We start from the raw sequence: 13,158 nt of genomic DNA, 5'->3' as shown, positions 1-13,158 counted from the left end.
GAAGGGACTGCCATCACTTCACTTCCTGCCAGCATGTGATGTATAGCGATGACAACCTGTGTGTATTAGCACCAGCAGTCCGTGAGATGTCCCCCAGCGCCCGTTTCCAATTGCTAGCTATGCTCCAGCTCTTACTCACAAGAGAGCAGAGTGACAGAGCAGGGTCCGGTCCTCCCTTCACCCACTGCATCGATCCTCTGTAAAACCTGCACCCAGATCAGTGCAGCAAGGATTATGAAAGCAATATCACCACCTCTCATGATAGTTGGAGGTCTGCTTAAACCGTCAGCTCCTGGAGTCGTGTGAACATGACAGAATCGGAACTTTGTTTTTTTAAATTAAAGTAAGTTTCTGGCCCTCGTGTTCACATTTTCACGCTTTTCTTTGACCCAGCTGCACCCAAAATGTTCAGAAATCAGAAAGCAAAGAGAAAAAGCCGTAGCTCACGAAAGCTTATGCTCAAATAAATTGATTAGTCTCTAAGGTGCCACAAGTCCTCCTTTTCTTTTTGCGAATATAGACTAACACGGCTGTTACTCTGAAACCTGTCAATTTATTTTTTATTTTTTTTTAAGAAAACCTTAATTTTTAATCGAGTCGCATGAGTTTGAAGTGCCTGACTCATGATATCTGTACACTTGGGGTTGACAGTACCATGAAAGGCCATAGCAAAAGTGCATAAAAACGAGGCGCATATATAAAGGAGCATTATAAATATGAAAAGCCAACTCCAATATGCTGCCAACCTTTAAAATAGAGACAATTGAGTGTATGTAATTCAACATGCAATTAGAGACTGGTGAATTGTGCAATGCTATAAATTCAAATCAAGTGTCCAGCCAGTGGACAACACAATAGTGCAATGACAGTGGTACATTTCAGCCTCCCGTCTGTTTCTCAGCGTGGAACTTAGTTCCTGAGAGAGAATCTGCAAGGATCTCATTCAGGAGCCATCTAAGGCAGTGGAAACAGTTTAAAAAGCCCAGTGAAAGAAGGGAGGAGTGGTCACTGCTTCCCATGGCTGAATCCCACCGATTCCCATCAGTGCAAACCTCAGTCTCTACAGGCACAAAACGTGCTCATAATGCAGTCTTTTGGCTGGCTGGTCTCTGGTCTCCTTCCAGTAGGAGGAAGATGCTTAACTGATACAATTAAGTGTCAAGAGTGTGCACTGTAACTAAGTCTGATTATGAGCTTGCCATATCTCAGACCCTAAGCAGGGGCGAAGCTGGTCAGTGCTTGGATGAGAAGCCCAAGATGCTGCAGGAAGTGGTGTTAATGACTCAACCTGTCCGAAGCCAGCTCAGCAGGATGCAGGTCTGCTGACGGTGCTGTCTTCAAGATACATAAAACCAAGCTGATGATCATTTGTGCTCATGAAAGAGGGTGTTTGGTGTCCTGGCCAGTTTCCCATTGGGTAATTACATTCCACTTCATTAAATTTCCCTGTGCAATATCAGTGTCCTACTTGCTGGCATCAGTGCAACTTGACCCCAGAGAAGCGGAGGGGGACAATACACAGGTAAACCGACAGGTCAGTCCTGGGGACATGCAAACCAGTGTGGGAAGGCACTTAGAGGACTGCCAAAATAGTGTGAATGAGCAATGTGCATACATGAACATAGGTTTGTATTAACTCAATGCCTGGTGAACTTTGTACCCTTTAACTATGGTGCTACTGTGCTTTCAGGGTCTGCATTGTGTGAATGCAGGTCATTTCAATGTGCACCAATCCAAATTAGTGCATACTACCCCCTCCCTTCCTTCATGTAGACAAACCCTTAGACTCTGGAGTTTTTTGGTGCATTGATGGACTGTTGTTGTGTTCCACCCCAGATGCAGCTGCCCAGCAGCTGCCCTGGGAATTTCTTTATGCTACAGAACTGCAAGATAAACTCTTAATAATAAAATAGGAAGTTGTGCTTGGTGGTCTTGTCCTGACTCTGAAATGAAGGAGAGCAAAGAGGCTGCAGCATTCGTGGCTGAGATGGAGGAACGCTGGCAGTGTATTGTATCTGGTTTCCCATCTGTAACATGTCTTTGTGTACGCAGGACCTGGGGGCTCTGTCTGTGCATCAAAACAGGAGGGCTGGAGCACTGATAGTCTGGAGACAGGGTGCACATACCTGCTTTAGGTGCCATGTCCTCTGTGTGGGAGCAGCAGTGCCTGGTTGTGTCATAGAGACGGGTTCCTGGCACGATGCAGTTGGTCTTTATCCTGAAGCTGTTCATCCTTCCTCCCGTGCTGTGCCCAGGAGGAACAGCTGTTTGGAGGAGAATTAGCAGCAAATCGACTAGCTGTGCACCTATGCCGTTTTTACCTATTTGAACATACTGTGACGCAAAGATGGTGTGGGTAACTGGTCCCGTCATCCTCCTGGGCTGCTGGTTCTCTTATGTGGCTAGGAAGACCATTTCCTGACCATCAGGCCCTGGCCCGTTCCCTTCCACCCCTTTGGCCCACTTATGGAGCCGGCTGTAGAGTGGGAAGCCCTTATTTTCCCGGTAGATATAGACCCCAGTGATGGCGTTCCACTGCGGGCTTGGCTGGACACCCTTCACTGGGAACTCCTCCACTAGCTCTTTCTCCTCCTTATTCAGAGCCACAAAGCCGAAGAACTGCTTGACATTGTTGGCGGCCAGGATCTTGGAGTGGACTTCGGCGGTGCGCTGAAAGAGCTTGGCCTCGCTAGAGCGGTACTGGGCCCAGTAGCCCTCTTGCCGGTAGCTCAGCGGTGAGCAGCAGTGCTTCAGGCACTTGGTGAGGAAAACCAAGACTGCGATGACCCCAATGAGCAGCCATCCAAAGAGCTGAGAAAGAGACAGAGAGGGCTACATCAGAACAGCTCATCAGTCCAATCTCCGATTAAAGAACCTGCCCCATTTCATACTGGCGTTTCCCCAGTTCATGCTGGCTCAGGAGGACACCAGCCCTTGGATTCTTTGTCTCTGTGAACATGATGCCGTACTGATAGCCACTGACTATAGCATAAGCAGGTGCTGTGCGAGATTCGCAGCAATCCTCTGCCAATGCCCTTCAGTCCTGACCGGCAACCGTTCCTGCTCTTCCAGACTGGAGCCAAGACAGCTCAGCTGATGAACCTCAGTCCTGATCTGCAGCTTCCCCTCCTACTCCAGACTTGGAACCCCTCATAGCGTGGCCAATGCACCTTGACCTGGGCAACTCCTTCTATTCTAATTCAAGGACACCCCATCATTTCTGCTCCTGACTGGGCCACAAGGGGATCACTGCAGAGTGCACAGACTTGTCTGTCTAACTCAGATCCAACATGTATCTGAGTGTTTGTTGTGAGGACAGTTTGACTGTGTGCTTGATTGGTTGTTTGAAAAGGGCGGGGAGTGGGAGTGCTTTGTTCCAGGTGAGCCTTAAGTGGGCCTGACTGTATAAAAAGCCAGTCAGCAGCGAACCAGCTGAGCAGTGAACAGCACAGCAGCTAACAGAAGGAGTTTGCCTGGGAGTTCGCCTGGGGAGAGCCCACTGAGGCTTACATCTTGCCAGATTCTCTGAGTAATTACTACAACTCCTGAGGAAGCTCATAGAAGGAAGGTAATATGGATGGGGGGTGTTCAGCTGTTGTGACCTGCATTGGATGTGCTATGTTTGTCTTTCTTCCACAGGACAGAAGCAACTTTGTCTGTATAAAGTGCAAGCTGGTCTCCATATTGGAAGAGAAGGTTCAAGGTCTGGAGCAACAGGTATCGACCCTGCGTTGCATAAGAGAAACTGAAGATTTCCTGGACAGACGTCAGGATATGCTTCTACGGGCACAAGGTTCTGAAGATTCAGAGCAGGCTGCACATCGGGGACAGGAGGACGGTGAAGAAATTTGGCATCATGTGACCTCCAGAAGAAAAAAGGGGAACGTCCATGTACCAGCAATGCCGATACAGGTAAGTAACCGTTTTCATGTTCTCTCCACAGGTACTAATGCGGAGAGTGGACCAGATGATACGTCTGAGGGAAGGGAGCAGAAGGAGACTCCACCGACTGGAAGGCATGAGATGCACTGTCCTAGGGTTGGGGGTTCCACGACCACTGCTCCCAAGAGAAGGAGGCGGGTGGTGGTGGTCGGGGACTCTCTCCTCAGGGGGACTGAGTCATCTATCTGCCGCCCCGACCAGGAAAACCAAGAAGTCTGCTGCTTGCCAGGAGCTAAGATTCGCGATGTGACGGAGAGACTGCCGAGACTCATCAAGCCCTCGGATCGCTATCCCTTCCTGCTTCTCCACGTGGGCACCAATGATACTGCCAAGAATGACCTCGAGCGGATCACTGCAGACTACGTGGCTCTGGGAAGAAGGATAAAGGAGTTTGAGGTGCAAGTGGTGGTCTCGTCCATCCTCCCCGTGGAAGGAAAAGGCCTGGGTTGAGACCATCGAATCGTGGAAGTCAACGAATGGCTACGCAGGTGGTGTCGGAGAGAAGGCTTTGGATTCTTTGACCATGGGATGGTGTTCCAAGAAGGAGGAGTGCTAGGCAGAGACGGGCTCCACCTAATGAAGAGAGGGAAGAGCATCTTCGCAAGCAGGCTGGCTAACCTAGTGAGGAGGGCTTTAAACTAGGTTCACCGGGGGAAGGAGACCAAAGCCCTGAGGTAAGTGGGGAAGTGGGATACCGGGAGGAAGCACGAGCAGGAGCGCGTGAGAGGGGAGGGCTCCTGCCTCATACTGAGAAACGGGCGATCAGCAGGTTATCTCAAGTGCCTATACACAAATGCACGAAGCCTGGGAAACAAGCAGGGAGAACTGGAAGTCCTGGAAAAGTCAAGGAATTATGATGTGATTGGAATAACAGAGACTTGGTGGGATAACTCACATGACTGGAGTACTGTCATGGATGGATATAAGCTATTCAGGAAGGACAGGGAGGCCAGAAAAGGTGGGGGAGTTGCACTGTATGTAAGAGAGCAGTATGACTGCTTAGAGCTCAAGTATGAAACTGCAGAAAAACCTGAGAGTCTCTGGATTAAGTTTAGAAGTGTGAGCAACAAGGATGATGTCGTGGTGGGAGTCTACTATAGACCACTGGACCAGGGGGATGAGGTGGACGAGGCTTTCTTCCGGCAACTCGCAGAAGTTACTAGATCGCACGCCCTGGTTCTCATGGGAGACTTCAATCACCCTGATATCTGCTGGGAGAGCAATACAGCGGTGCACAGACAATCCAGGAAGTTTTTGGAAAATGCAGGGGGCAATTTCCCGGTGCAAGTGCTGGAGGAACCAACTAGGGGCAGAGCTCTTCTTGACCTGCTGCTCACAAACCGGGAAGAATTAGTAGGGGAAGCAAAAGTGGATGGGAACCTGGGAGGCAGCGACCATGAGATGGTCAAGTTCAGGATCTTGACACAAGAAAGAAAGGAAAGCAGCAGAATACAGACCCTGGACTTCAGAAAAGCAGACTTTGACTCCCTCTGGGAACTGATGGGCAGGATCCCCTGGGAGAATAACATGATGGGGAAAGGAGTCCAGGAGAGCTGGCTGTATTTTAAAGAATCCTTACTGAGGTTACAGGGACAAACCATCCCGATGTGTAGAAAGAATAGTAAATATGGCAGACGACCAGCTTGGCTTAACAGTGAAATCCTTGCTGAACTTAAATATAAAAAAGAAGCTTACAAGAAGTGGAAGATGGGACAAACGACTAGGGATGAATATAAAAATATTGCTCGGGCATGCAGGAGTGAAATCAGGAAGGCCAAATCACACCTGGAGTTGCAGCTAGCAAGAGATGTTAAGAGTAACAAGAAGGGTTTCTTCAGGTATGTTAGCAACAAGAAGAAAGACAAGGAAAGTGTGGGCCCCTTACTGAATGAGGGAGGCAACCTAGTGACAGAGGATGTGGAAAAAGCTAATGTACTCAATGCTTTTTTTGCCTCTGTCTTCACGAACAAGGTCAGCTCCCAGACTACTGCACTGGGCAGCACAGCATGGGGAGGAGGTGACCAGCCCTCTGTGGAGAAAGAAGTGGTTTGGGACTATTTAGACAAGCTGGACGAGCACAAGTCCATGGGGCCGGATGCGTTGCATCCGAGAGTGCTAAAGGAGTTGGCAGATGTGATTGCAGAGCCATTGGCCATTATCTTTGAAAACTCATGGCGATCGGGGGAGGTCCCAGATGACTGGAAAAAGGCTAATGTAGTGCCCATCTTTAAAAAAGGGAAGGAGGAGGATCCTGGGAACTACAGGCCAGTCAGCCTCACCTCAGTCCCTGGAAAAATCATGGAGCAGGTCCTCAAGGAATCAATTCTGAAGCACTTAGAGGAGAGGAAAGTGATCGGAAACAGTCAGCATGGATTCACTAAGGGCAAGTCATGCCTGACTAATCTAATTGCCTTCTATGAGGAGATAACTGGCTCTGTGGATGAGGGGAATGCAGTGGATGTGTTGTTCCTTGACTTTAGCAAAGCTTTTGACAGGGTCTCCCACAGTATTCTTGCCAGCAAGTTAAAGAAGTATGGGCTGAATGAATGGACTATAAGGTGGATAGCAAGCTGGCTAGATTGTCGGGCTCAACAGGTAGTGATCAATGGCTCCATGTCTACTTGGCAGCCGGTATCAAGTGGAGTGCCCCAAGGGTCGGTCCTTGGGCTGGTTTTGTTCAATATCTTCATAAACGATCTGGAGGATGGTGTGGATTGCACCCTCAGCAAGTTTGCAGATGACACTAAACTGGGAGGAGAGGTAGATATGCTGGAGGGTAGGGATAGGATACAGAGGGCCCTAGACAAATTGGAGGATTGGGCCAAAAGAAATCTGATGAGGTTCAACAAGGACAAGTGCAGAGTCCTGCACTTAGGACGGAAGAATCCCATGCACCGTTACAGACTAGGGACCAAATGGCTCGGCAGCAGTTCTGCAGAAAAGGACCTAGGGGTTACAGTGGACGAGAAGCTGGATATGAGTCAACAGTGTGCCCTTGTTGCCAAGAAGGCCAATGGCATTTTGGGCTGTATAAGTAGGGGCATTGCCAGCAGATCGAGGGACGTGATCGTTTCCCTCTATTCGACATTGGTGAGGCCTCATCTGGAGTACTGTGTCCAGTTTTGGGCCCCACACAACAAGAAGGATGTGGAAAAATTGGAAAATGTCCAGCGGAGGGCAACAAAAATGATTAGGGGACTGGAACACATGAGTTATGAGGAGAGGCTGAGGGAACTGGGGATGTTAAGTCTACGGAAGAGAAGAATGAGGGGGGATTTGATAGCTGCTTTCAGCTACCTGAAAGGGGGTTCCAAAGAGGATGGCTCTAGACTGTTCTCAGTGGTGGCAGATGACAGAACAAGGAGTAAAGGTCTCAAGTTGCAGTGGGGGAGATTTAGGTTGGATATTAGGAAAAACTTTTTCACTATGAGGGTGGTGAAACACTGGAATGAGTTACCTAGGGAGGTGGTGGAATCTCCTTCCTTAGATATTTTTAAGGTCAGGCTTGATAAAGCCCTGACTGGGATGATTTAATTGGGGATCGTTCCTGCTTTGAGCAGGGGGTTGGACTAGATGACCTCCTGAGGTCCCTTCCAACCCTGATATTCTATGATTCTATGGTGCTGCAAAGCGCTGGGTCAGCTGATGTGGAGTTGGTTCTGATAACTGATCTCCCGGTGTCTGGATAATGTATTGTCCTCTTGCACCTAACACATGCTGCATTTTTTCTTTTTCTTTTCGGTAGGTCCTCACAAAGCCATGAACATGTGTCTTAAAAGCAAACTTCCCCCCAAAGCAGATTATTAATGTAAAAAGTGTACAGGTTTCTGGAAGCTAACCCTGGTCCTGGGACAGCTCGCACCTCAGATTAGGTGTAACTCATTCCAGATTTCTGGACACACGGTGCTCACAGGCATGGGCTGCTGTGACAGAGGGCTGGGCAACAGCAGCTCTACCAGCACTCTGATCATGGGAACATCAATTAAATCACCCCAGAGTGAACCGGAGGGGCACAGCTGTGCCTAACTGATAGACTGGGGATGGGCTGGAGAAAGCTACCACAGGAAGAATGTGCTCAAGAGGAGGTGGAGTCTGAGTGGGCCCTGATGCTGCTGCCCCCTCACCCCCTACTTCCGATGTGGAAGGTACCTTCTGTCTCCCCGCTCCTTGGCCAAGTGAGTTAAGGAGTGTACGATATTGTAAATACGGAGCTCTGAGCGGTTTGTGGCTTGAAAAGAGACAGGATGGGCATCCTGCCCTGTCACAGCTCAGAACAGAGCTGAGTGTTTCAGGGCCACTTTCCCCATTTTGCTTATCTTGGCTTCCCAATGCTGCCGTTTCAAAGAGAATTTATTGGTACATAGGTTGAGCCACAGAGGGGAAAGTGGGTATTATCTCCCTCAGAGAGGAAGATAATGAGGCACAGAAGGGGAAAGTAACTTTCCCAAGGTCACACAGTAAGTCAATGGCAGAGTCGGGAATACAGCCCAGGTGTCCTGCTCTAACCACTAGACAACACTATGTAATATCCTGGCTTCAATTAAGTAAATGGCAAAACTCCCATTGACTTCAATGGGGCCAGGATTTCAATTTCTGTCTCTGAGCCTTGGAATCTTTGCTCTCAGTCTCACTCTCATCCTGAGCCAGAAATAGTACACGGGAGACCTGGCTCCCAGTCTCCTTTAACTCCTTGTCAACATTCCTTCCACACCCAGACATACAAGTAAATCAATACCTGGGACTCATATCTTAGTCTTCTTATAACTTCTTCCTTAAAACTTGTCAAGTTCCCTGGAATGTCCTTACAAGGGAACCTGGCCAGGGTCTCCGGTCCATATCTGGATGGAAATTCATCTAGGGAGGCAGGATCCACAAATTCACTGAGGGCACAGATGTAGGCTTCTCCGCGGAGCAGTGAGATGACTGACCAGGTGACAGGGGCCACGGCAGCCCGCCCTATGATGGAGCCGAAGAGCAGGAAGGTGGCTGCAGCTGAGAAGTTCTTGGCCCCTCTCTTGTGGCACTCGGCCACCAAATTCCAGGTGTGGTTGTTCCAGATGACGCCGATGAGGAACAGGGCCAGGGCTGGGACTCCAATGGCAGCCAGTCCATAGATGTAGTTCCTGGCCGGAGAGCAGGGGCAGTGGAAGGCAACCACAGAGAAGAGTTCCTGACTGCCCACCGTGCCCAGGGCCACCAGGCCATTGAAGATCATCACATCTTTGCTTTTGAAGAACAGAGAAAGGAAGCGGAAGTTTTCAGTGATGAGGGCAGCCATCTTGGATTGAGCACCCAATCAGAGATGCCTACAGCAGCCTGGGTCCTCTCTCCTCTCGCTGGCTACGACGACAATAACAGCACTGAGAAACGTGAATCATAGAGCCAATATTCGAGAGGCAGCAGACTGGCATGAGCTTTATCATTCCATACTAGAAGATCCTGTAAATCTGCAACAAAGAAAGGCAGTGTTATCTAATGATTAGAGCAGAGGTGTGGAGTTGGGACTCTTAGATTGCGTTCCCACCTCTGCTACTGTTTTGCTGTGTAACCCTGAGGCAAATCACACTCACTTTTCTGGGAGTTGAATAGGACTGAGGTTTTCCTCCTAGGTCAGCTTTACTGCCTCAGCAGTTGCAGATTCTGATTCGAGTGATCTGTCTCCTGGGGCCTAACGATTGAGTATTAGTAACAGCAGTTTGGAGATCCTCGGGCCAAAGGCTCTGCAGAAGGGCAGGGTCTGATGATAATCACAGGTATTTAGGCCTAGTATGGTAGGTTTGGATTGAACTAATAGTTGCAAGTGACCAGTACTGTTGATGATGAATGGATGGGTGTCTTGTGACTAACACGAGTCCCTATTCCTAGAATGGATACAAGGAAAGGTGCCTCCCTGCGTGTTTTAATACAGCATAAAAGTTTCAGGATATGTCTACGCTGCGATGTAAACCCAGGGTTCAAACTCAGGTTCAAGCCTAACCTCCCTTCCATCTACACACAAATCACACTAATCCAACTCAGGGTCTCAGGACCATAAGGGAGTGGCGGGTCTGAGCCTGGATCAAGCCAGGACCCAGGGTTCAAGTCCTATTCCTTTGCAGTGTAGATGCAGCGCCACTGGACACATGCTCTGGGAGTCCACCAAGCGTGTCCCACAATCCCATGTGCTGTCTTTCTTTGTCCCCTGGACAGTCAAGTTTGGTGGACAGTCAAGTTTTCCCATACTGCACCACAAACGAAGGGCTTGAATGGCCGCGTTTTGGCAGGGCGGTAGGAACTCTGGGATATGGGTTGTGGATCTGGTCCACATAATGCAGTGTCGATACTGGACCCTCAAGTTGGCACCCAGGGTTCAACAATTCCTAACCTGGGGTTTCCAATGAGTGTAGATGCTCAAGCCCTAGGCTAAGAAACCCAAGTCTGCTAACTTGAGTTCTACTAAACCTGGGCTTACACTGTAGCATAGACATACCCTCTATGTCTTAGGGTGTGTCTTCACAGTTATACTTGAAAATTACCCCAACTTGACTCGCATTCACACAAAAAATCTCTAGCTCAAGTTAAGTGGTCAGGGCCGGTGTAACCACTAGGCGAACGAGGCAGCTGGCTAGGGCGCCAAGATTTGGGGGTGCCAAAAAGCGGTGCCCCCCAATTTTTTTTTACACTATTCCTTAGGGGCAGGTATCTGTCAGTCTCCAGCGCTCGGGCCACACCAGAGCAAGCAGCCTCTTCACCTCGGAGTCTCCCCTCCTTGCCCGGGGCCACTCCTCCTCTCAGGCTCCCCAGCCACTGCCGCCACGGCCCCCCGGGAGGACGTGGGCGGGGGGGCGCCGCCACGGAGGAGACGCAAGGGGCCAAGCTTGGCTGGGGCCCTGCACCTGCCGGCCACGAGCAGCAGGAACCGGGCGCTGCTTGGGGGGAACCGGGCGGCCCGAGCCCAGGGCACCTACGCTCCCCGCCTGCTCCTGCTGCTGCCCTGGGCTTGGGGTGCCCGGCTCCCCCCGCTGGTACCTGCCCCTCAGCAATAGAGATGTGTGCATGGGTAATATTGAGGAATAATGTATTTACCTTAAACGTCTGCTTTACAGACTTGGAGTAGAAATGAGTCACCGGGGGATAGTGGCCCTTTGGGGCAAGGGGGATTTGTCACCCTGCCTAACCTGGCTGGTGATGCAATGAAGGCTCAGTTGTTTAGCTTTGCACAATAGTAAGACTTTGAATGGGACACCATCAGAGGCAATGGCAGACAACTGAAACGCCTTAAAGGTAAAAAAGAAACATTACAACAGCCATTACCCATTCTGACAGGCTGTTTATAATGCTAAGTTTACTAGTTTTCAGAGGTTGGGGGGGGGAATAAAAGGAGGGGGGGCGCAAGGTGGAAGTTTCACCTAGGGCACAAAATATCCTTACACCGACCCTGTAAGTGGTGCTTTAAACTGGAGCTAGCTCGCCTGCCAGAAGGAATGGGTTGAAGCTCATTATTGCAACTTGCTGATGCTCGAGCTAATGATGGGGTTGCAACCGCTCCACTTACAGCAAGTCCTCAGCAGCTAATCCAGTCACACTCTGCTGCCAGTCCAAGCGCTCTGGGTAACTCCAGCATTGTTGTGAAGTGTGGTCTCTCTCACTAGGCTCACTTGAGTGCAGTAACTTGAGCTAACTGATGCCCTGAAGATAAGCCCTGAGCGTAGCTCCGATTTCCTGTGTCATGTGGTGATGTGCATAGAGGGCACTAGAAGGCCTTCTGCTGGCAGGTCCGATTACAGTTTTCATTAGTACTGGAAAGGCCAGTTGAGTAGCAATACCCAGAAACCAGAGCGGGTTGCTCTGGTGTTTGGAGAATGGAACGAGAACGAAGCCTGGTGGTCTGGTAGCAGCAAGTCTCCCAGGGCTCTGTCTGTCTTCACCAAAAGTCAATCCACGGTTGTGCAATGTATCACCCCTAGGAGAGCACATCGGGTTTATATCAATGCAGCTGACATCAGCCCTACACTCACCCATTAGCCGGGGCTTGGTTACCACCTGCTTTCTACTGTCACAGCCCGGCTGCCATGCAATAGGGCCCAGCTTAAATTCTTGGACAAGGCAACAGTGAAATCCCATTGCAGGACACTCCCAAGTGGCATTTGACTAGCTTGCATGGTTTCCCATCTGTGCTCCTTACACCAGAATAGCATTGCACCTATCACTTCTGCGGATCCCAAAGCACTTTGCTAATTATGGGCCCCCTCTTGCAGCCCTCAGACAAGGAAACCCCTTGATTTCAGTGGGCTTGTAGGATGGGAGCCTGGAATACATATGTTATCACCTAGCTCTTATCATCAGTAGATCGCAAAGCACTTTACAAAGGAGGTCAGTATCATTACCCACATTTTACAAATGGTAACACTGAGGCCCACGCGGTGAAGTGACTTGCCTAAGGTCATCCAGCAATCAGTGAGTGACATAGCCAGGAATAGAACCCAAGTCTCCTGAGTCCCTGGTCCAGTGCTTTATCCACCAGGCAACACTGCTTCTCACATAGCCCAGCAGCACTGAAGTGCAGCCACCCCTGCAGGGGGAGATGGGCGGGGAGCTGTGTGTGAAAAGGCAGCAGTTTGGGTCATCAGGCTGGATTCCTCAATCCCTTGGGCTTCACTTTGCTCTCCAGGTTTAACTGACATGAACCTCAGCCAAACCCATCAAGCACCAAGAGTTCAGGTGGGAGCTATGATTCAACTCACTGAGACTAGAGCTTTGACAAAGGCCCATCTGAGAGGCTGGTAAACCTACCCTGGAGTTTGTATCAGTACCTACCCCATAGTCTTTTGCATCTCCTGAATGGCACATAGCCCTCTGGGGGCTGACTGTAGAAACCCATCCTCCTCTTGATCATGGCAGACCCCAAAGAGGCATAGCCTCCTTGCAGATCAAACGCCACCTGGCTAGATCTCTAGCTATGACCTTTGTGAAAGGGCCAGCCCCACATCCTGCATGCAGATGGCAAATATAAAATTGGTGCCATGGAAACCCCAACTTCTCTGAAAAGTAGCAGGGGATCTTTCATGTTCAAGCCAATCAGATAAAGGGAACCCAGATTTTAAGGTCTCCTGTGAAAGACACACACACATCTGGTACTTAGTTTACAGGCCCCTGGAAGACTGAGCTGATCCTAGTGAAATTATGGCAGAGAGCTAGTCCAAACCTGATGCCTGAGATCACTAGTTCACAATGGGT

The 13,158-nt window shown here is 49.8% G+C and overlaps 1 protein-coding gene across 1 annotated transcript; it reads right to left on the bottom strand.

The window, feature by feature from the left end:
* Positions 1-460: 460 nt before the first annotated feature.
* CALHM2 (calcium homeostasis modulator family member 2) lies at positions 461-9,220 on the bottom strand. Its single transcript, XM_074960066.1, has 2 exons — positions 8,678-9,220; positions 461-2,811 (listed from the first exon to the last, which is right to left on the bottom strand). The coding sequence occupies exons 1-2, from the start codon at positions 9,218-9,220 to the stop codon at positions 2,395-2,397; spliced, it is 960 nt and encodes a 319-aa protein (XP_074816167.1). The 3' UTR covers positions 461-2,394.
* Positions 9,221-13,158: the final 3,938 nt, after the last annotated feature.

This window comes from Natator depressus, chromosome 7 (genome assembly GCF_965152275.1).
Source record: "Natator depressus isolate rNatDep1 chromosome 7, rNatDep2.hap1, whole genome shotgun sequence".
NCBI lineage: Eukaryota > Metazoa > Chordata > Testudines > Cheloniidae > Natator > Natator depressus.
This window is presented reverse-complemented; position numbering and strand designations above follow the sequence as displayed.

Excerpts from the sequence above, each read along its gene's own strand:
- CALHM2 (XM_074960066.1), bottom strand. The coding sequence starts at position 9,220 with ATGGCTGCCCTCATCACTGAAAACTTCCGCTTCCTTTCTCTGTTCTTC. Across the intron at positions 2,812-8,677 it reads GACTAAGATATGAGTCCCAG|CTCTTTGGATGGCTGCTCAT; the intron begins GTATTGATTTAC and ends TCTCTTTCTCAG.